Below are 23,348 nucleotides of genomic sequence, written 5' to 3'. Positions count from 1 at the left end.
ACCAATGTCACCCCAATAAATTCAATAAAAACAAAATCACTCAGCCCTCTCTCTCTTAGCAGCCAAAATTTGAAGGCCCTGGGAGCAATGCTAAAATATTAAAGTATTTTTTTTCTGTTAAAGAAATACTGAGAGGACACATTTGGGGCTAGTCAGGCTACTAGTCAAATGCTACCCAGTGGGTGCTCCAGCATCCAGGCAGGAGCAGCAGTGTTCAGACTTCTTAGAATCTCCAGGAAACCGTTGGGAATCCGTTGGGAAACCGTTGGCTGCGGTGGAGATAGATGCTCACCCAGCAGCTACTGGCCTTCCCTTCATGGAAATGAGTCTCAACACACCTGAGGGTGGCCCAGATATGGAGCCCGAGCCCACAGGGAAGCAGCAGCCAGAGTCCCTGCCGAAGCCATCAGGGCCTGGGCCAGACTTGGATGAAGGAGCAGATCTGCAGGCAGCACCACTCCCAGCCCAGAAGCCAGAGCTGCTCTTGGAACAGAAACCAGAGCTGGGCTTGGCTTCAGGGCAGCATGCAGAGCCACCAGGAGCCACGGAGTTGCAGGAGTCAAGTTCAGTGGGGTGGGATTCACCTCAAAGGCTGTCTTCAACTGAAGTGGCTCAGAAGCACCGCTGCCAGACCAACTGCCTGGAGGCTCCGCTCTCCCGGGCCTTCCGATGGCTGGGCTGGGAGGTGGGCTCACACCCCTGGGTCTTCCTGCTGGTGCCCATTCTGCTGACAGCTACTCTGAGCACTGGCTTCATTTACCTGCTCAAGGATGAAGAAGAGGACCCCGAGGAACAGTACACCCCTATCAGGAGCCCGGCCAAGGCAGAACGGCGCTTTGTGCAGCAACATTTCACCGCTGATGACTCTTTTCACTTCTCCATCTTCAGGATGAGCTCTGAGGTCTTTTTTGCTTCTCTTCTAGTGGTGTCCCACTCTGCCTCCTTGCTGGAACAAGAAATCTTGTCAGAAGTTAGCAAATTAGACAGTGCGGTGCAGGCTCTGAATGTGACGCAAGAAGACGGAACCCCGATCCTCTTCAGTCAGGTGTGTGCTAAGAACCAGGGCATCTGTGTGCCCTCCAACCCACTCCTATTCGCCTGGCAGGTGAACAAGAAACTTGACCTTCAAAGCATAACCTTCCCCATCTACACCCAAAACGGCCAGCCTGTCTCCCTGGCCGGCACCCTTGGTGGAACCGTCTTAGGCAACCAGATGGGAGCAAACCATTTACTCCTGGAGGCCAAAGCCATGCGGCTGCAATATTACCTGAAAAGCCAACAGAAAGAGAAGAGTGAGCATAGCAAGAGGTGGCTGTTACATTTCCTGGACGCATTTACCAATATTGAAGAGAGTTTGGCCTTGAAGATGATCCGGGTACGTGGCAGCTGGGGTTGATAGGGAGGCCAGGAGAAAGTGGGAGGGATAAGAAGACATGTTCCAAGGAGCATAGATCCATAGATAGCAATAGCACTCCCTGCGTGCTGGAGTCCTTGATTTGAAGCTGATCGTGTGCTACTGTATTTGGCACTTAATCCAACTTTCTTTAACACCCTGAAGAATGCCACAAATCTTAGTTCCTTGTAAATATTCGGGTGGAAAACACAAATGCTACATCCTCAAGGTAGGTCTGTTCAGTACAGACATTGATCTTCAGGCTTAGTTTTGGGGATGGGTTTTCCAGCCAAATTACTTGGGAATTCTTACTTTTAGTTAAAGTCTGTGCTGTTTCCAGGAGCCCCCTAAAATTTGTTTGAAGTTCACTGGAATAAAAAACAACAAACAAAAAAACTTCAAGCAAATGTTCCATAGTTTTACTGAAAAAGATAACTAGCTCAGCTTCTTTTTTTTTCAAGTAAATTATATCATAGTGCCAGAAACATGGTAACTGTTCAGTAATTCTTGGGCCAGCAAACCTACTAAGACTTCTGAATAGCCTGGTGAAAGTGAGACACCCACTGGGAAAAGCCTTTGAATACCAGGCCTTTCTGAAATGATATTTATGCCATTAATAGTGAAATATAACAACCTAATAAAAATTTAGAAAAAGCCACAAGATCTTTAATTATTAATAACTAGAGGCCCAATGCATGAAATTCGTGCATGGGGAGAGAGGGGTCCCTCAGCCCGGCCTGCACCCTCTCACAGTTCAGGACCTCTCAGGGATTGGGCCTAAGCTGGTAGTCAGACATTCCTCTTGCAGTCCAGGCTCTCATAGTCTGGTACTCCTAGCTCCTTACTGTACGCGTACAGCTGAGGTGGGAGAGGCTCCCGCCACAGCCTCTGCTCTCGCCATCAATAAGCCCAGCTTCTGGCTGAGCAGCACTCCTGTGGGAGCACACTGACCACCAGAGGGCAGGTCCTGATTTGAGCGTCTGCCTCCTGGTGGTCAGTGCGCATCATAGCAACCCGTTGTCTCTCGGTTGATTTGCATATTAGGATTTTATATAGGATTTCACTGTTTTATGTAAAATTTAGATTTTGTATTTTCAGAAATTTTAAACTTTGGATTTTTGTAAGAAACTTTAGAGAGCATGCCAGAGATTTGGGGGAAGAAGCAAATCTATATTCTTTATTCTAAAATGATAATTCATGTATTTTGATCTTTTAATGAATTTGAACATTTTTTTTTCATCAATAAGCTAGAGTGTTTTAATAGTGTTTGTAACTCATTCACAAATATTGTAATTAAGAGTTATTCATCTGAGTACATTTCTGTGGCAGGTGGTCTACTTTACATCACTTTCTAGACAACTGGAATTTGAGGCAACTTCAAAGACGGTGATCCCTTTGTTTTATGTGGCATACTTTCTAATCATATTATTTTCAATCATATCATGCTACAGGTAAAATATTTTATTTGTTTTTATAAATGATTTTTTAATTTATTGTGGTAAAACATATATAATATATATAATATAAAATATCATTTTAACAATTTTGAGTTTACAATTCAGTTGTATTAATGACAATCACACTCATGTGCAATTGGTACAACTATCTGTTCCCAGATATTTTACATCACTATGAGTAGAAATGCTGTAAATATTAAGCAATAACACCCCATCACCTCCTCCCAGCCCTGGTAAACCTTCAAACGCTTTGTCTCTGTGAATTGCCCTATTCTAGAGATTCATATAAGTGGGATCATATAAAAGTTGTCCTTCTGTGACTGGTTTACCTCACTTAGCACAATGTTTTCATGTTGTAGCATGTATCACAACTTCATTTCTTTTTGTTGCTTAATAATATTCCATTATATGTATACACCACATTTTATTTAGCCACTTGTCTTTTGATGGGCACTTGGCAATGTTTCTACCTTTTGGCTATTATGAATATTGCTGCAATGAACATTAGTATACAAATATCCATTTGAACCCCTGTTTTCAATTCTTTTTCCTTATATACCTAGAAGTAGAATTGGTGGTGTGTGATAATTCCAGGTTAGGTTCTTAAAGAACTGCTAAACTGTTTTCCAATGAAAACACCTTTTTATATCCCACCAGCAACATCTCCACTTCCTCACCAAACTTGTCATTTTCTGTTTTATGGATTATAGCCATTCAAGTAGTTGCATAATATTATCTCATTATGGTTTTGATTCACAATTCCCTAATTACAAATGATAAGTATCTTTTGATGTGTTTATTGGCCATTTGTACATCTTCTTTGGAGAAATGTCTACTCAAGGCCTATACTCATTTTTTAATGGGGTCATTTGTGCTTCTGTTGTTGAGTCCTGTTATTGATGAATACTTTATATATTTTAGATACTAAACCTTACCAGAAAGATATATAATTCTACCACTCACTCTGTGAATTATCTCTTCACTTTTTTAAAAAATAAATCTTTATTGTTCAGATTATTACAGATGTTCCTCTTTCCCCCTGCCCATAGCTCCCCTCCACCTGATCCCCCCTGATGCCCTTAGCCCCCGCCACTGTCCTCATCCATAGGTGTAAGATTTTTGTCCAATCTCTTCCCGCACCTTCACGCCCCTTTCCCCCCGAGAATTGTCAGTCCTCTCCCTTTCTATGCCCCTGATACTATTATATGCACCAGTTTATTCTGTTCATCAGATTTTTTTTAATGACTTGATTTTTAGATTCACTTGTTGATAGGTATGTATTTGTTGTCACTTTGTTGTTCATAATTTTTATCTTTTACCTTTTTCTTCTTCTTCCTTTTCTTAAAGAATACCCTTCAGCATTTCATGTAATACTGGTTTGGTGGTGATGAACTCCTTTAGCTTTTTCTTGTCTGTGAAGCTCTTTATCTGACCTTCAATTCTGAATGATAGCTTTGCTGGGTAGAGTAATCTTGGTTGTAGGTTCTTGCTATTCATCACTTCGAATATTTCTTGCCACTCCCTTCTGGCCTGCATAGTTTCTGTTGAGAAATCAGCTGACAGTTGTATGGGTACTCCCTTGTAGGTAACTGTTTTTCTTTTGCTGCTTTCAAGATTCTCTCTTTGTCTTTTGCCCTTGGCATTTTAATTATGATGTGTCTTGGTGTGGTCCTCTTTGGATTCCTTTTGTTTGGGGTTCTCTGCGCTTCCTGGACTTGTAAGTCTATTTCTTTCACCAGGTAAGGAAAGTTTTCTGTCATTATTTCTTCAAATAGGTTTTCAATATCTTGCTCTCTCTCTTCTTCTGGCACCCCCATAATTCGGATGTTGGTATGCTTGAAGTTGTCCCAGAGGCTCCTTACACTATCTTCATATTTTTTTATTATTTTTTCTTTTTTTTTTTTCTGGTTGGGTGTTTTTTTGCTTCCTCATATTTCAAATCTTTGGTTTGATTCTTGGGGTCCTCTAGTCTACTGTTGGATTTCTGTATATTATTCTTTATTTCAGACAGTGTATGCTTAATTTCTGACTGGTCCTTTTCCATTTTTTTGGCATTCTCATTAAGATCCTTGAAGGTCTCACTAAGTTCCTCGGAGGTCTTACTAAGTTTCTCGGCAGTTTCTAGAAGATTCTTGAGTAACCTTATAAATGTGGTTTTGAACTCTATATCCAGTAGTTTTCTTTCCTCCATTTCTTTAATTCGTGGCACGTTTCTTTGTCTCTGCATTTTGGCTGCTTCCCTGTGTTGATGGAGTGGCTTTGTGTGGTAGGTGACCTATAGGGCCCAGTGGCTCAGCCTCCTCAATCACCTGAGGTGGACACTCTTGGTGCACCGCTTTGTGGGATGGGTGCACATTCTTATTGTAGTTAAGCCTTGACTGCTATTGGTACCCTGGGAAGAATTGACCTCCAGGCCAGTTGGCTGTGAGGATCAGCTGTGTCTATAATGGAAGAACTGCTGTGCTGGAGACACCCTTATGGTGCAGGATTTGCTTCAATGGGCTTTTGGTGCTCACTGAGTTGCTCATGGATGTGAAGAGTTGAAATCTGGTGTCATCTCACACTGACCACTAGGTACACTGGCTCCTGGTTCTTCAAGGAGGTGCAAGTCCGATACTGTCTGAGACCACCCAGCAGGAACTACAGCGACATCTGCAGATTTCTCCTCTTTGTTTGGGGTTTGGAAGTTTGGAGCTGTCTGACCCAGCTGCAATTTGTTAGGTTAAGCTGCAAAAGGGCAGGCCATTCATATGCAAAATCCACTGCGCACAGCTCGGTCAGGTTTGTAAACTGGATGGGGCGGGGTCTCAGAGAATCACTAGGGCATGGCAACCAGCGATGGCTGCCAGTCAGTCTTCTCGGCGTCTCCATGTTTCCGCATCCCCGCATCCCGCGCCCCAGCACAGTAAACAATGATTCCTGTGCGCACCTCTGCGAGAAAGCCACCCTCACTTTCCAACCCGATGCCAGACAGTCCAGTTTCTCCTCATAGGAGTCTGGGTCCCCAGAGTGTCACTGGAAACTGGAGTTCAGAGCAGTCGGGAGCTTGTATCTCCCTCCCGCTTGAAAAAGACAACCGCATCCTCAGTTGCCAGCCCTCTCCGTGCGCCCCTCGTACCTCTGCTTTTCCGTGGCTCTGCACCTCCTATACAGTCTCTATGTGCTTTTTTCTTTCCTTCTAGTTGTAGAACTTCCACTCTGCCAGCTTTCCTGTGGTTCTGGGTGATAGTCGTTTTTCTTTTAGTTATAGTTTTGGTGTGGTTGTGAGAGGCAGCACGAACAAGTGTATACCTTATTCCACCATCTTGGTTTTTCTTCTCTTCACTTTCTTAATACTGTCCTCAAATGCCCAAAAGTTTTTAATTTTGATGAAGTTCAATTTAGGTATTTTTTCTTTTGCTACTGTGCTTTTGGTGCTATATCTAAGAATCCATTAGCAAGTCCAAGGTAATGCACATTTAGCATATGTTTTCTTCTAAGAGTTCATGGTTTTAGCTCTTATATTTAACTTGTTGATCAATTTTTAATTATTTTTGTATATGATGTGAAGTAATGGTCCAACTCCTATCTTATGCATGTGGAAATCTGGTTGTAGAAGAACCATTTGATGATGAAAAATCAATTAGCTGTACATATATGGGTTTATTTCTGCACTCTTAATTTTATTGCATTGGTCCATATATATGTATGTCCATATGCCAATACCACAATTTTGATTATTGTAGCTTGGTTAAAAGTTTTTAAATCTGGAAATCTCAGTCCTCCAACCTTCTTCTTTTTCAAGATTATTTTGGATATGCAGGGCCCCTTAAAATTTCATATAAAATTTGAGGGCTGACTTTTCCATTTAGTGAATAAAAAAAAAGGCCATTGGAATTTTAATAGAGATTGTGTTGTATCTGTAATTGTTTTAGATGAGATTGATATTTTAACAATATTAAGTCTACCTCCCCATGAACTAAGGAAATATTTTCATTGATTTGGGTCATCTTTCATTTCTTTCACCAATGTTTTGTAGTTTTCAATGTACAAGCCTTTAACCTCCTGGGTTAAATTTATTCCTAAGCATTATTTTATTTTTTTAAATATATTTTTATTGATTTAAGAGAGGAAAGGCAAAGGAGAGAGAAATGGAAACATTAATGATGAGAGTAAGTCATTAATCGGCTGCCTCCTGCATACCCACTACTGGGGATCAAGTCCTTAACCAAGCATGTTCCCTTAACCGGAATCAAACCTGGGACCCTTCAGTCCTCAGACCAGTGCTCTACCCACTGAGCAAAACCAGCTAGGGCCCTAAGTATTATTTTAAACACTACTTAGATGGAACTGCTTTTGTAATTGGCTTTTGGCATTGTTCATTACCATGGATAACAACAGAACTGATTTTTGTGTGTTGATTTTGTATCCTGTAGCTTTGCTGAATTTGTTTATTTACTCTAGTATTTTTCTTATGGATTCTTTGGAATTTTCACATATAGAATCATGTAATCTGGGGGAAAATTTAGTTACTCCTCTTTTTCAATTTGGGTTCTTTTTATTCCTATTTTTTGTCTAATTGCTGGCTAACACCACAATGTTGAATATCATTGGTGACAATGGGCATCCTTGTTTCTGGTCTTAGAGGGAAAGCATTCAGTTTTTCACCATTGAGTATGATGTGAGTTGTACAAGAAGTTCTCTCTATTCCTTGGTTTTGGGTGTTGGACTTTGTCAAATGCCTTTTCTACATCTACTGAGATAATCATGTGGCTTTTATTTTTTGTTGTATTAGTGAGGTGTATTACATTGATTTTCTTATGTTGAACTACTCTTGCATTCCTGGGTTGAATCCCACTTGGTCATGGTGTATAACCCTTTTAATGTGCTATTGAATTGGCCTTGCTAGAATTGTGTTGAAGTCTTTTGCCGCTATATTCATAAAGATATTGCCATGTAGTTTTCTTGTAATGTCTTTGGATTAAATGTTCCAATCAAAATACATATGGTGGCTAAATGTATAAGAAAACAAGACCCTTACATATGCTGTGTATCAGAGACTCACTTCAAATTGAAAGACACACAAAGATTGAAAGTAAAACAGGGCAAAAAGATACTTCAAGAAAATAGAAACAAAACCAAAAAAGTTTAGGTAGGAATACTTATATCAGACAAAATAGACTTTAAAATAAAGACTATAAAAAGAGACAAAGAAGAACTCAGCAATTCAATTTCTGGGTATTTATCTGAAGAAACTCAAAACACTAAATAAAAAAGACACATGCATCCATATGTTCATTGAAGCATTATTTACAGTATCCAAAATATGAAAGCAACTTAAGGGTCTATGAATAGATGAATGTATAAAGGAGAAGTGGTGCATCTATACAATGGAATATAACTCAGCCATCTATATATATAAAAGCCTAATATGCTAAGTGTCCGACCATTCATTTGACTCTTCAACCAGTCGCTATGACATGCACTGACCACCAAGAGGAAGACACTCTGATTGGTCAGTTAGCTTGCTGCTGGGTCTGCCTGATCAGGACTGGTGAATCAGGCCAGACATGCCCTGGAGTTCTCCTGCAGTCCCTTCCCGGGCCAGATCGTGCACTGGTGGAATCCCTCATCCTGGCCTGTGCCCTCTCGCAATCTGGGACCCCTCGGGGGATGTCAGAGTGCTGGTTACAGCCTGATCACTGCAGGCCAGGCTGAGGGACCCCACCGGTGCATAAATTCATGCACCAGGCCTCTAGTAAAAAATAATGAAATCTTGACATCTGTAACAACACAGATGGACATAGAGGGTATTGTGCTGAGTGTAATAAGTTATACAGAGAAAGAAAAGACAAATGTCATATGATTTCACTTATATGTAGAATCTAAAAAACAAAATAAACAAGCAGAACAGAAACAGATTCATAGATACAGAGAACATTTTGATGGTTGCCAGATGGGCAAGAGTTTAAGGGGATGGGTGAAAAAGGTGAATGAATTAAGAAATACAAATTGATAGTTCCAGACTAGTCATGAGGATGTTAAGTACAGTATAGGGAATATAGTCAATAATATTGTCATAAGTATGTATGGTGTCAGATGAGTTCTATATTTAATGGGGTGATCACTTCATAAGTTATATAAACATCTAATCATTTGTGTTCTACACTTAAAACTAATATATTGTATGTCAAATGTCATTGAAAAAATTTAAAATATAATAAAAGTAAAATACAGCCATGGTGTAGAATGTTTTTTAATATAAGAAATTTTAGCTATTTTAATGTGGTGTTGCCTGAAGAAGTTCTTTAGTCATGTTCTTGCTGTTTTGGAATCAGTGGCTCTATTTCTATAGATAACTTCCCTAGTTTTCAAATGTAGGTTCTCTCTTCTATTAAAGATATCTAGAGGCAGGTATCAGTCATTTGTTTTGAAGCAGTTAACAACCAAGTAAAATATAAAACCATTTATGTTTGTCCAACAACAAAAAAACAGACCTTGGTTGTGTGATTCAAAAAAAAATTTTTTTTCATTTAGTAGCAACTTTTCTACAGCTCACTTCACCAGTAGAGGAGAATCATGAAAATGTTTTAGAAGGAGCCTTTGCATATTCTTTGTTAACCACAATATACACTGAGTGGCCAGATTATTATGATCTCTGAATGCATAATAATCTGGCCACTCAGTGTATATCCTATATAATAAAAGGCTAATATGCAAATTGTCCCCTCGACCAGGAGTTCTACCAGCAGGCATGCCGGCCAACTGCCCATGTCCCCTCCCCCTGGCCAGGCTGGCTGGACCCGACCCATGCATGAATTCATGCACCGGGCCTCTAATGTGTATATATATATATATATATATATATATATATATATATATATATATACACACTGAGTGGCCAGATTATTATGACCACCCCATCAGTACTTCGTTGGGCCACCTTTTGCCTTCAATACTGCGGTGATTCTTCTTGGCACTGACTCCACGAGATGTTGAAAGGTTATGTGAGGAATCTGACACCATGCCTGATAAACAGCACTGTCCAGTTCTGTGAGATTTGATGGTTGTGGAACCAGCTGCCTGATGGCTCTTTTAACTTGGTCCCACAAATGCTCAATTGGTTTGAGATCTGGTGATTGTGGGGGCCACCTAAGCAAGGTAAAGTCTCCCTCATGTTCTTGAAACCATTCCTGCACAATACGAGCACCGTGGCATGGTGCATTGTCTTGTTGGAAGAAGCCATCTCCATTGGGATACGCCATCAACATGATAGGATGAACTTGATCAGCAATGATATTTAGGTATGTTGTGCTATTGAGACGTTGTTCCACACAACTTAAAGGGCCCAAATTATGCCAGGAAAACATGCCCCAAACCATAACACTGCCCCCACCAGCTTGAAGGGTTGTAGTCATGCAAGTGAGGTGCATGCTGATTCCGCGAAATTCTCACTCTGCCATCTGCATGATGCAAATGGAAACATGATTCATTGGACCGCATGACTTTTTTCCAATGCTCAACTGTCCAATCCTTGTGTTCCTGTGCAAATTGGAGAAGTCTTATCTTGGTAACTGCAGACAGCAAAGGTGTTCGAACAGGCCTTCGGCTTCCATAGCCCATACGATGCAGTGTACGGCTAATTTGCCTACAAACGTCAGGTGGACATAATAATCTGGCCACTCAGTGTGGATATTGACCTAGCTTTGAAATGCAGGAGCTATTTAGGACCTGGATACAGGTGAGGCTTGCCCTCCACTTCTATTGTATTCCATTCGCATCCCTTTGAAGAACAGAGTGAAATGAACCACCTGCAGTGTTTTACTGTAACTTTATGGTTCTTAAAAGCCAGCTATTAGATGAGTGCTTATCTAACTATATAAGAACAACCAAGGGACCCTGGCCAGGTAACTCAGTTGGTTAGAGCATTGTCCCAGTATGCCAGGGTTGCGGGTTCCATCCCCAGTCAGGGCACATATAAAATCTACCAATGACTGCATAAGTAGGTAGAATAACAAATTCGTCTCTCTTTCTTCTCTCTCTCCCTCCCTCCCTCCCTGCCTCTCTCCTGTTACAATCAATAAACAAAAATCACCCAGGGAAGTCTGATAAAAGTACAGATTTCCAACTTTTCTGCTTCCTCCTCCCCCCCCCCCCCCTTGCATAGTGCCGGGAACTTAAATGTCTCCAGCAGACAGGTATGGGAATTATTGCCCAAGAGGTTTCTAAGTCAAGGCTGTTATGAATTGATGGAATTTCAGTACCACAACAAATTTCATGATTTTTCCCTCCAAATTTACAGGTGTGACTGTGTACGAAACAAAATGTGTGTTGCAGTTTTTGGAGTGATTTCAACTGCCTTTGCAGTGTTGAGCGGCTTTGGCCTGATGTTGTACATTGGGGTGCCATTTGTGACCATAATTAAAAATGCACCATTTCTTGTTCTAGGTGAGTAAAATAAAATGTGAGACTACACACTGAGTATGTGGTGGTGTAGGATACCTAAGAAAGGAGCTTATTTTACATTAAGCAAAATAATTATGTGTAAGTGGCTCTACAGATCCAAAATGAGGTGCCAGAAACAAGAAAATCAAATTGAATTATGTATTTTTAGAGTTGAAAAAAGCAAGCACCCCAAATGGAAATGCAAGGAACATGAACAGGCTGTACACACACATACACACCAAAAATTGAAAATATAAGTAAAAATATTTGATTTCTCCATTAATAAGGGATTCAAATTGAACCAAAAGTGAGATACCTCATTTTCTTATTAAATTAATAAAAATTAGCAAGATTGAAGGTTTTGGTAAAAATGTGTACAAATGAATACGCATATTATGCTGGGGGAAATTTTAAATTGGGACACACTTTCTTTTAGTACAACTTTGCAACAAATATAAAATACTTACAAATTTAAAAGGGGCACTGCCAGTGTGGCTCAGTTGTTGAGCATCAACCTGTGAACCATGAGGTCATGGTTGGATTCCTAGTCAGAGCACAAGCATGGGTTGCAGGCTAGATCCCAGTAGGGGGCGTGTAGGAGGCAGCCAATCAATGATTCTCTCTCATCATTGATATCTCTATTTCTTTCTCCCACTCCCTTGCTCTCTGTAATCAATAAAAATGTATTTTTAAAAATATTTAAAAGTGAACACTTTTGATCTATCAATTCCACTGCTTGGAATTTGTCCTATTAATTGAACAATTGTTTGAAAGGTAGAACATGTTCATTTTGGTGTGATTTAGAATATGAAAATATTGAAAACAACCTAATCCCATATCAAGATGGGATTGGTCAATTCAAATATAGCATATTAAAATTTTGAAATCATTTTGAGTCTTTAAAAAGAAGTAGACATATTAAATGAAAAATGAAATATTATATTTAATGAAATAGTAAATGACAAAATACTAGTTATGAAATGAAATGTTTGAAATAAAGTGGTATAGTTATATCTGTATACTTGTACAGAGCAAATTCTGAATGGATAAACATCAAAATGTTAGCAGGAACTATCCCAAGGGTAGAATTACAGTTGCTTAAATTTCTTGTTTGTATTTCTCTGTAATTTCAGAATTTATTTTAGAGTAAGCATGAGAAAACAAAGGTGTTTATATTTTGGAAAACAAACAACTTGAAAGAAATAATATTTGGTTTCCTGGAGGAGATAGTGGGTTAGCTATAAACTGGATGTCAGCTTATTTATTCTAGCTCTTCAGTGCAAACCTTCTTCCTAAACACTCACATTTAATCACTCAGTCTTCCCCACAGCCACAAATAAGTAAAGTGTGTATACTGACTTAATATAAACCATTTTTTGTATAGTCTGTGTGTACATAGGAGTGTATGTGTGTGAGTGGGTTTGTGATTGTAGCAACTCAAAAACTATATGTGGATAATTTCTTAACAGTTTTCTATCTTACCTAATAAAAGAGAAACATGCAAATTAACCATCACTCTGCTACGCCCACAGCCAATCAGAGTTAGTATGCAAATTAACCCAACAAAGATGGAGGTTAATTTGTATATGCAGGAGCTGAGTGGAGTGAAGCCTGCTATGAGGGGAAGGGGGGCAACGGAGAGAGCTACTGTAGTGGTGCTTCAGACAGAAGCGAGGACTTGCCGGCTCCGGGCAGCCTGGGAGCAAGGAGCTGCTGGCTCCCGGGCAAACAGGGAGCGGGGACTTGCTGGCTCTAGGCAGCCCAGGAGCAGGGACTTGCCGGCAGGGGAAGGAAGGCCTATTCTTGCACGAATATTGTGCAACGGGCCTCTAATAAATAATAAAACTTGTTTGTTGGTTTTTGTCTTTTATATTTTTTTATTGATTTCAGAAGCAAGGGAGAGTGAGATAGAAACATCAATAATGAGAATCATTGATTGGCTGCTTCCTGCACACTCCCCATGGTGGATAAGGCCCGCAACCCAGACATGTGCCCTGACCAGGGATCAAACTGTGATCTCGTTTCAGAGGTCGACGTTCAACCACTGAGCCATGGCGGCTGGGCAAAAACCAGTTTTTAGATATCTAATAAATATCAGTGAGTTCATTCTTGGTTATTTTAATTTAGATACTTCTACCGTGTTTATACCCATAGAACATCTGAATTAGAGGCAAAGTTGCAATCTCCATTGTAATCCATGCAATCCATAGTGATGATCCCCCAAAATTTAAATTAAGATCAGCATTTTAGTTCCAAGTACTGATTGTGTCATTATTCTAGTGTAGAGTCTAGTAGAAAGCATGAGGAGGTAAAACGTATCTGCAGCATGCTCATGCTGTTCTTTCTAATCCCCTTTCTTCTTTGTAGTCCTCCTTTCCCAATCTGTAATGACAGTTTCAAAGTCAGCTTTATTCCAAACCAATCATGAAATGTCAATGTAGAAAAGAACTGATCACCTAGTAGGCATTAATATGTAAAGGATCATTGAGATTTATTTTGGAACATAATCCTGATATCAAGAGTCCTTTCATTTTAATGAGAAAAGACCTAGAACTGGGCAAGTGAAGTCTGAATGAGAGCATTCTGTCTATCAAAAACAGATAGCAGGGAAACTGTGTGTGTGTGTGTGTGTGTGTGTGTCTATAAACTATGTGGTGCCTCTCAAATCATACCACATTGATAACTAGAGGCTAACTGTAGAACAGGTAAATCCAGCTTATATTTTAAGGAATAGAATGATTGCTCATTGTGTTTGTGCATTAGTATGAAACGACTTAGGTGAGAAAATGGTTTCTCAAGTAATCTCCAAGAATAAAGATGCATTGCTAACCCTGCTTCCACTAACAACCAGTCAACCAGGTTTCCCGACTCATCATTGAAACACCTTAAATGAAGATTAGGAGTAGAATATACTGTGCTACGTCCAAAGAATAGCAGTATGTACAAAGCACAGAGCTATTACAGAAGAAGGAGTGATGATTTCTGTTGTGGATTCAGAGGCAATGAGAGAAAAGTAGCATCAAAGCACAGATTGGGCAAGGTAAATAAGACCTTAAAGAAATGGAAAATAAAATAGTTTGGATTGATCTCTTTGAGTTTTTAGAACATTGATCCACCACCTCCTGCATGCCTCCTACTGGGGATCAGCCCATAACCTAGGCATGCGCCCTGACAGGGAATCGAAGGAGTGACCCCTAGGTGCATGGGATTACGCTCAACCAACTGAGCCACATGGGCCAGGGTGATCTGTTTAATTTTTTAATAGAAATTTATATTTATGAAGGTTGTTTCTTTTTTTTAACAGGTGTTGGGGTCGATGACATGTTTGTTATGATTTCCGGCTGGCAGAAGACCAAACTCATGAATAGCATAAAACATCGTATGTCCAGGACCTATTCAAAAGTGGCAGTGTCCATTACAATCACCACTGTCACTAACATCCTGGCCTTCTATACAGGGATTATGACCTCTTTCAGATCTATACAGTACTTTTGCATCTATACAGGAACCACCCTGTTCTTCTGTTATTTGTATAACATCACCTGTTTTGGAGCAGTTATGGCCCTGGATGGTAAAAGAGAAGTAGCCTGTCTACGTTGGTTAAAAAAGCCAGATGCGGCTGACGAGAAATGTTCCTCTTTAAAAAGATGCTGCTGTCTCCCATTTGATTCTCTCCCAGATGAACAGGAAGCTGATATTCATCCAATGAATTTGTTCTTTAGAGACTATTTTGGCCCTTTTCTCACAAACACTAAGACCAAGTTTTTTGTAGTACTTCTGTACCTGTTGTACCTCATTAGTAGTATATGGGGATGTTTCCAAGTGCAGGAAGGTTTAGACCTTCGAAATTTGGCAAGTGACGATTCCTACATTACACCATATTTTGATGTAGAAGAAGATTATTTTCCACATTACGGTCCCAAGGTTATGGTTATTGTTACTGAACCTCTTGACTACTGGGATAAAGATGCTAGGCAAAAATTGGAACAATGTCTGGCAGATTTTGAAAAAAATGGCTATGTAGAAAAAACTCTTACTGAGTTTTGGTTACGAGAATATGTGAAATATATGAAAGATAAAAAGCAAGATATAAATGATAAGAATACTTTTATGAACAGTATTTCCAGTTTTCTTGTGGATTTTCCTCATTTTAAGTATGATGTTAATATTTCATCATCACATGAAATCATTTCTTCCCGGGCCTTCATTCAGACCATGGATATTTCTACTTCAACCAATAAGAAGAAGATGTTAATCCAGTTCCGACAGTTGGCCAAAAATTGTGAAATTCCCCTAATGGTGTATAACCCAGCATTCATATATTTTGATCAGTACACTGCAATAATAGAAAACACTGTTCGAAATGTCATTGTTGCATCAGCAGCTATGTTTGTTGTTTCCTTATTGTTAATTCCTCATCCACTGTGTTCCTTGTGGGTAACTTTTGCTATTGGTTCTGTTATTGTAGGAGTAACGGGTTTCATGGCATTCTGGCATGTCAATCTTGATTCCATATCCATGATTAATCTTGTCATTTGTATAGGGTTTTCTTTTGATTTTTCTGCACACATTTCCTATGCATTTGTTTCCAGTTCTAAGCCCTCAGTAAATCAAAAAACAATTGAGGCATTGTATATGCTAGGCTACCCTGTGTTACAAAGTGCAGTTTCAACAATAATAGGGGTGTCTGTCTTATCTGCAGCGAAAGCATACATCTTCAGGACATTTTTTAAGATTATGTTTCTTGTTATGGTATTTGGGGCTGCTCATGGTCTAATTTTCATTCCAGTATTCTTAACCTTTTTATGAAGGTTTGTTTGAATATCCACTAGCAAATCAAAGACCAATTATAGAATTCCTAATTGCCCCAACTCAATCTGATAAAAATGCACTATTAACAAAAGTCAACAAACTAAAAACAAAGGCACATTTCCTTGAATTGAAAATCCCATTTTAAAATGTTATTTAAAACATCCTGAGAAACATTCATTAGTCTTTCATTAAAATATCTTTACTAAATTAGAAATTGTTGTCATATTTATTATAATCTATGCACAATGAAGTATAAAGTATAAATTTCCAGTTTTTTTTCCCATTTATTTCATCATTACAAGTTCATGCTTGGAATTCAAGTGTTTTATATATTATACCATAAATGGAATTTTTAAAAATCCTCACCCAAGGATAATTTTCCCATTGATTTTTAGAGAGTGAAAGAGAGGGGAAGAGACAGAGACAGAGAAATATTGATGTGACAGAGACAAATCGATTGGTTGCCTCCCACATGTGCCCTGACCAGGACCAGGGATGGAGTCTGCAACCTAGGTACATGCCCTTGACTGGAATGGAACCCTTCAGTCCACAGGCTGACACTCTATCCACTGAGCAATACTGGCAGGGGCAATATTATTTTTATTGTACTTTCTGTATGTATTATTATGAAAAAGTTTCATTTACTTATTCTCCCATTCTGGGGCTAGTCTATGTGTTTTCCTAATGGTATTATAATGAACTGAAGTTTTTAAAATTTTGAAATCCAATTTATTTTATGTTTTTGGTTAGTGTTTTCAGTGTCATCTCTAAGAAATGTTTGTTTCTTCCAAGATTAGAAAATATTCACCTGTCCAACATAGGTAAAAGTGGTGCTCACCTCCTCCCACAACCACATCAAAATTACAGCTACACGACACAACAACCATTATTCAGAACCTCCTGAATTCAAGCTGAATGGAAGTCCTACAACTATAAAATTAAAGAAGAGGCCACATCAAAACTGGTAAGAGGGGCAGAGATGCGGAAGGGTATGATCCCACTCCCAATGCATGGTGGATAATGATCTGGAGGGATATTTTGGCTGTGCAGTTCCCCCCTGAGGATCAAGCCCCACACACCCAAACTCAGGAACATAAGTCCCATAACTTGTGACTGTAAAAACCAGAATGGATTGAAGCTGAGGAAGGCTGAGACTGCTGTTGTCCCAGGCAGTTCCTCTTAAAGGACCCACATATGGACTTATTTGGACTCACTCCCTCTGAGCTCCAGCTCAAAGGCAGCAGCTTGAAAGGCATGAGCGACATATGGGGAGGAACTGAATTATTTGGCATCAGGGTGAAAGCTAGAGGGCCAGCCTTCTCCCAGACAGGAGTGCTTGTAGAGGCTATCTTTTATGAGCCCTTTACCCTCAGAGCCAGCAGACAGGTGCCATATCTGAGACTCTATTAATATTGCGCATACTGTTTGCCCCACCCTGGTAATTTTGAGACCCTGCCCCACCCAACTTTCAGGTCCACCCAAGCTATTTCCAGTGGCTTTATCATAGGAATAGCCTGTCCTGGCTCCAGCTTCAGATATTTCAAAAATCTCTCAGGCAAGCAGCATCTGGCCTCAGCAAGCCCCATACCTCTCACTAAGTGGTCCCAGGCCTGGCACTAGCAGCAGCCAGCCTTGGTTCACAGCTTGGCCTTGCCAGGGTACCTCCAAGCTCAGCACAAGAAGTAGCCATCCGCAGATCACTTTGTAACTTATGCCTGGTGGCCCCAGTCAGTGGTTAATATTGGCCTGGACCTTCTGGGAAACCCCAGAGCCAATGCACCCAGTGGAAAACTTCAGACCATGTTGAAGCACCATCATCCAACCACCTCCATAAGTGACACACTCAAGGTGTGGCTACCAGAGCCCTACTTCAGTAAATCTTGCTTTGTATGGTGGACCCCTGCACAGCTGATCCTCCAAGGTGGTCACAGATAGGTGGTCAGTGATCAAAGCCAGTCCTGGAAGCTGATCAGCCTGAGCAGATTGATGGGCCAAGAGCAATCAAGACTCAATTACAACAGAAGGGTGTACAGCCCACATGAGGGGCACACCTCAAGTTCCCAGTGGGGGTGTTCAGGGAGGCTTTTCCACTGGACCCTATAGGACATCTACTACATTAGGCCATGCTGCCAAGCCTAGGAGATGTAGCAGCTCTACCTAATACATAGGAACAAAAAAAGCAGAGAGGCAGTCAAAATGAGGAGGCAAAGAAACATGTCCCAAATGAAAGAACAGAACAAAACTCCAGAAAAAGAACTAAATAAAATGGAGACAAGCAATCTGGTAGATACAGAGTTGGAAATACTGGTTATAAGGATGCTCAAGGACCTTAGTGAGGACCTCAATAGCATAAAAAGAACCAGTCATAAACAAAGGATACATTAACTGAAATAAAGAATAATGTACAAGGAATCAACAGTAGGGTAGGTGAAACCAAGAATCAAATAATTGATTTGGTATATAAGGAAGCAAAAAAAACACCCAATCAGACAGCAAAAAGAAAAGAGAATCCCAAAAAGTGAGGATATAGCAAGGTACCTTTGGGACAACTTCAAGTATACCAACACCCACACCATATAGGTACCAGAGGGAGGAAAGGGAGAACAAGGGATTGGGAACCTATTTGAAGAAATAATGGCTGCAAACTTCTTTAACCTGGAGAAGGAAAAAGACACACAAATCCAGGAAGTGCCGAGAAACCCAAAGAAGATGAATCCAAGGAAGCCCACACCAAGACACATCATAATTAAAATGTCAAAAGTTAAAGACAAAGAGAATCTTAAAAGCAGCAAAAGAAGAGCAGTTAGTTACCTACAAAAGGAGCTCCTATAAAACTGTCAGCTGATTTCTAAACAGAAACATTTCAGGGCAGAAGGGATTGGCATGAAATATTCAAAGTGATGAAAAGCAGAGATCTACAACCAAGATTACCCAGCCAAGCTATTATTTAGAATCAAAGGACACATAAAGAGCTTCCTAGACAAGAAAAATCAAAAGGATTTCACCACCACCAAACTAGTGTTACAATGAATGTTAAATGGTCTTCTTTAAGAAGAAGAAGGTAAAAAATATGAATAAAATGGAAATAAATACATATCTATCAAAAATTATTTATTTTTTATGACAATTCCTTTTTTGTTGTTGTTATTGTTTGTTTGTTTGTTTGGATCATGGTGTGCAAGTAATCTGGGTCCCAGTATGTTAATAAGCAGAGCTTCATTTGGAGCTGTGATCAAGATGGCTAAAAATGCTATTGTCATCACACTCTTCGAATACGGTTCCAAGGGGGTGAACTGATTCTTGGAGTTTCTAGAGCCAGAGGACCTAACACAACCTGGACTGTGGTTTTGGGTATCCATGAGAGAGCAATAAATATTTTCTCCTTAAAATTAAAACCAGCAAAAGACATCAAGAAAAAATATAAAAGAAATTCAATAATGCCAAACTCATACTAGCAATAGAAATACCAATAGCATCTGCTACTATAGATACTTCCAATCCAAACAAACCAAAAAGAAGGGATTGAAAAATATCCCATGAAAATGTAATAATTTTTGTCTTCCAATCTTATCTGTGGTCCAATTCATTCCTCCAATGAAAGTCAACATTAGTGTGCATAATCCTCCAGCTCCATGTATATCGATGCTATTGCTGACTAAGATGGCAGAAACACACAAACCCAAAATAAGGCATGGTCTCTTCATTGGAAAATTTGTCTGATCTTCACTTGGAAAATATCAAAGAAAAATTCCCCAAAATGTTCCTAGTAGCACACCAATAATTATGTTCTGAAAAGAAGTTAGGAGATTATGAAGTATGACACCTGTGGAGAAGACTATGCTCATGAATGTACTGAACCCAGTGATAGCCACAATGTCATCCAAACTACTAGCAGCTATTAGTAAGGTTGGAATGCCTTTCTCAACACCATATCCTTATTCTTGCAAATGTAGCATGGAAGGGACAACAACAGCAGGAGAGACAGAACATACCCCAAAACCTAAAAGAAAACTCCATTCCCAGGGGAAATTCATAAGGAAGTGGGAAATAACAGCAGTTGAACATGCCTCCGTGAGGCATGGACCCATAGACAATCTTAAACACTCTCTTCAAACACTTCAAAGCCTGTGGATCGAGTCCAAGTTCAGCTTTAATTAGGATAAGGGTAAGGGCAGTATTTCTTAAAGTTGAAGGCCACTCATTACTAATATGGATGCGCTCAATGGTATATGGAGCATTCCTAATGGTAAAACCAGCCAATAATGTCCCAAGAAGAGGTGGAAGTGGAGGCACTGAAAGTATTCTAATGACTTCCAAAAGTTTCCCCCGATTAGGGAACAAAAAAAGACAATGAATAGTCCAAATAAATTTTCATCAGGGTAATGGCTAGGGCTTGAGATTGACCAGATTGCAAACCATAGGATAAAAAGTAAAACTCCATTTGTAATACAGTTATTCAATCTTCCTTGTGGAGGACAAGTACTTTTTGTCACCTGTGGTTTTGTTTCCTCTGTTTCTGAGAACACAATTTCCTTAGTTTCTTCATCTTCTCCACTATTATCATCTTTGAGGATCTATAATTCCTTTAGCATACCCGCTGCCGGGAGCCGCCCTGGCACCCGGCAACCGCTGCACACTCTGCGCAAGGCTAGAGGTAAAACGCTCGCTGAAAAGTAATTTTAAATGGATTAAATACTCCTATCCAATTACATATAAGTGAATTTATAAGAAAAAAAGATTCTTACATATATGCTGTTTACAAAAGACTCACTTCAGATTAAAAAACATACACTGACTGAAAGTAAAGGGATAGAAAAAATATGATGAAAAAGTGGGCCTAAGCCATCAGTTGGACATCCCCTCCCAGGGATCCCAGACTGCGAGAGGGTGCAGGCCAGGCTGAGGGACCCCCATCCCCTAAGGGCATGAATTTTGTGCACCAGGCTTCTAGTATGACAGAATGCACTAGTGAAGCCATCTGGTCCTAGACTTTTACTTTTAGGGAGGTTTTGATGATTGTTTCAAAGTCTCACTGCTAATCAGTTTGTTTAGATTTTCCATTTCTAAGTGATTCAGTCTAGGAAGGTTATATATATATTTTAAGAACATGTCCATTTCTTCAGGGTTATTGAATTTGGTGGCATATAATCTTTCACAGTATTCTTGTTTGATCTTTTGTATATATGTGGAATCTGTTGTAACATCTCTTTCATTTCTGATTTTTTTATAAGAGTGTTTTCCCCATTTTCCTTAGTGAGTCTAGACAGAGTTTTATCAATGTTATTAATCTTTTCAAAGAACCAACTCTTTGCTGCATAATTTTTGTATTGTCTTTTTTGTTCTCTACTTCATTTAATTCTCCTCTAATTTTTATTATTTTCTTCCTTCTACTTACTTATGACTGCATTTGTTCTTGTTTTTCTAATTCTTTAAGATGTAATGTTAGGTTGTTTATTTGGTATTTTCCTTGTTTCTTGATATAGGCCTGTAATGATATAAACTTCCTCTTATTACTGTGTTTGCTGCATCCCAAAAGGTTTGATATGTTGTATTGCCATTCTCTTCAGTCTTTATGTATCTTTTGATCCCTCATTTTATTTCTTCTTTGAGCCAGTTGTTCCTTAGTAGTATGTTATTTTATCTCCACATATTTTTGGTTTTCCCTATTTTCTTTTTGCAGTTGATTTCCAATTTCAATGCATTATCCTTGGTATAATTTCAATCTTCTTAAATTTGTTGAGGCTAGTTTTGTGTCCCAACATATGGTCTATCCTTTAAAATATTCCATGTGCATTAGAGAAGAAAATATAATCTGATGTTTTGGGATGAAAGGTTCTATAAATGTCAATTATGTCCATTTAGTCTAATGTGTCATTAAAGGTCAATATTTACTAATTTATTTTTTTGTTAGGAAGATCTGGCCATAGCTGTCAATAGGGTATTTAGGTCTCCTACTATAATTGTGTTTTTGTGAGTTTCTCCCTTTTTTTCTGTTACTACCGTAGTTGTTCTATATATTTTGGTCCTCCCTGATTGGGTGCATATACATTGATGAGTGTTATGTCATTTTGATATATTGTGTTCTTTGTCATTCATGTACACACTTAGTCCTTTTTCTTCTGAATACATCTTATCTCCATTCCCCTTTGCATTTTCAGACCTTATTCCTCCCCTTTCATGTTTTTTTTTAAGAGTTACAATTTCCTGCTCCTCTCTGTAAGTCACCTTACTCACAGTTTTGTATCCTTTTGTTTTCTTGTTTCATGTAGAATAAGTCCCTTCAGTATTTGTATTTCCTGTAATGGAGGTCTTAAGGTGGTATATATATGTCTGAAAAAGTCTTTATTTCTCCTTCATATCTAAAGAATAACATCAACTGTACATATTATTCTTGGCTGGTAATATTTCTCTTTCAGTAGTTTGTATATTTGATTCCACTTCCTCATAAGTTGTAGGGTTTCTACTGACAAATCCGCTGATAATCTAATGGTTTTTGTTTTTTATGTTATCATTTTCTTTTTCCTGGCTGCCTTGACATTTCTTTATCATTAATTGTTTACAGTTTTAATATAATGTGCTTTGGTGAAGGCCTTTTTTGGATTGATATCATTAGGTGGGTGTTTTTTTTTGTTGTTGTTGTTTTTGTTGTTATTGGTTTTTTGTTTGTTTTGTTGTTGTTGTTGTTTTCTACTTTTTAGATTCAGGGATCCAGCTCTTTCCACAGTTTTGGGAAGTTCTTATGAACTATTTGTTTGAAGCCTCCTTGCTTCCTCTTCCTTTTCTCCTTCTCGTATACTCACTATTCTTATTTTGCTCTTTTTTAAAGAGTTAAATAGTTCTCATAGAGTTCTTCTTTATTTTTTACTCTCAAGTTTCTCTCTTCTTCCATCTGCATCATTTCCATATTTCTATCTTCAATATCACTAATTCTTCCTTCCATCTGCTTAGCTCTATTTCCTAACCTCACTAGTTCATACTTCATCTCTTTTATTGAGTTCTTCAGTTCCAGAATTTCTATTCATTTCTTTTTTCTTTTTTATTTGGTAAAGTATTCCACTTGTTCATTGATTTTATTTTGGAGTTCATTAAACTGCTTATCTGTGTTTTCTTGTATCTCATTGAGTTTTATTCAGAATTGCAATCTTGAATTCTAGGGTAAGGCAGGAGCTGGGTATAGGGGAGCCATGAGGGGAATCTGTAATACTCTCAACAATAAAAATAAATGTAAATAAGTGAATAAAGAAATCACATATTTACATGTC

At 39.0% G+C, this 23,348-nt stretch overlaps 1 protein-coding gene and 1 pseudogene across 2 annotated transcripts; one reads left to right on the top strand and one right to left on the bottom strand.

Annotated features, from left to right (window-relative positions):
* Nucleotides 1-319: 319 nt before the first annotated feature.
* On the top strand, nt 320-16,083 carry PTCHD3 (patched domain containing 3; the record flags this gene model as incomplete). Its single annotated transcript, XM_080655413.1, has 4 exons — nt 320-1,375; nt 2,723-2,844; nt 11,132-11,277; nt 14,579-16,083. The coding sequence occupies exons 1-4, from the start codon at nt 323-325 to the stop codon at nt 16,081-16,083; spliced, it is 2,826 nt and encodes a 941-aa protein (XP_080511539.1). The 5' UTR covers nt 320-322.
* Nucleotides 16,084-19,193: 3,110 nt separating this feature from the next.
* LOC308241783 (sodium/hydrogen exchanger 9B1-like) lies at nt 19,194-23,068 on the bottom strand (annotated as a pseudogene). Its single transcript has 2 exons — nt 22,952-23,068; nt 19,194-20,660 (listed from the first exon to the last, which is right to left on the bottom strand). The product of its transcript is annotated as a sodium/hydrogen exchanger 9B1-like (transcript).
* Nucleotides 23,069-23,348: the final 280 nt, after the last annotated feature.

Source organism: Plecotus auritus, assembly GCF_963455305.1.
Source record: "Plecotus auritus genome assembly, chromosome: 1".
Lineage (NCBI taxonomy): Eukaryota > Metazoa > Chordata > Mammalia > Chiroptera > Vespertilionidae > Plecotus > Plecotus auritus.
Note: the sequence above shows the minus strand (reverse complement) of the source record. Positions and strands in the feature narration are given on the sequence as shown.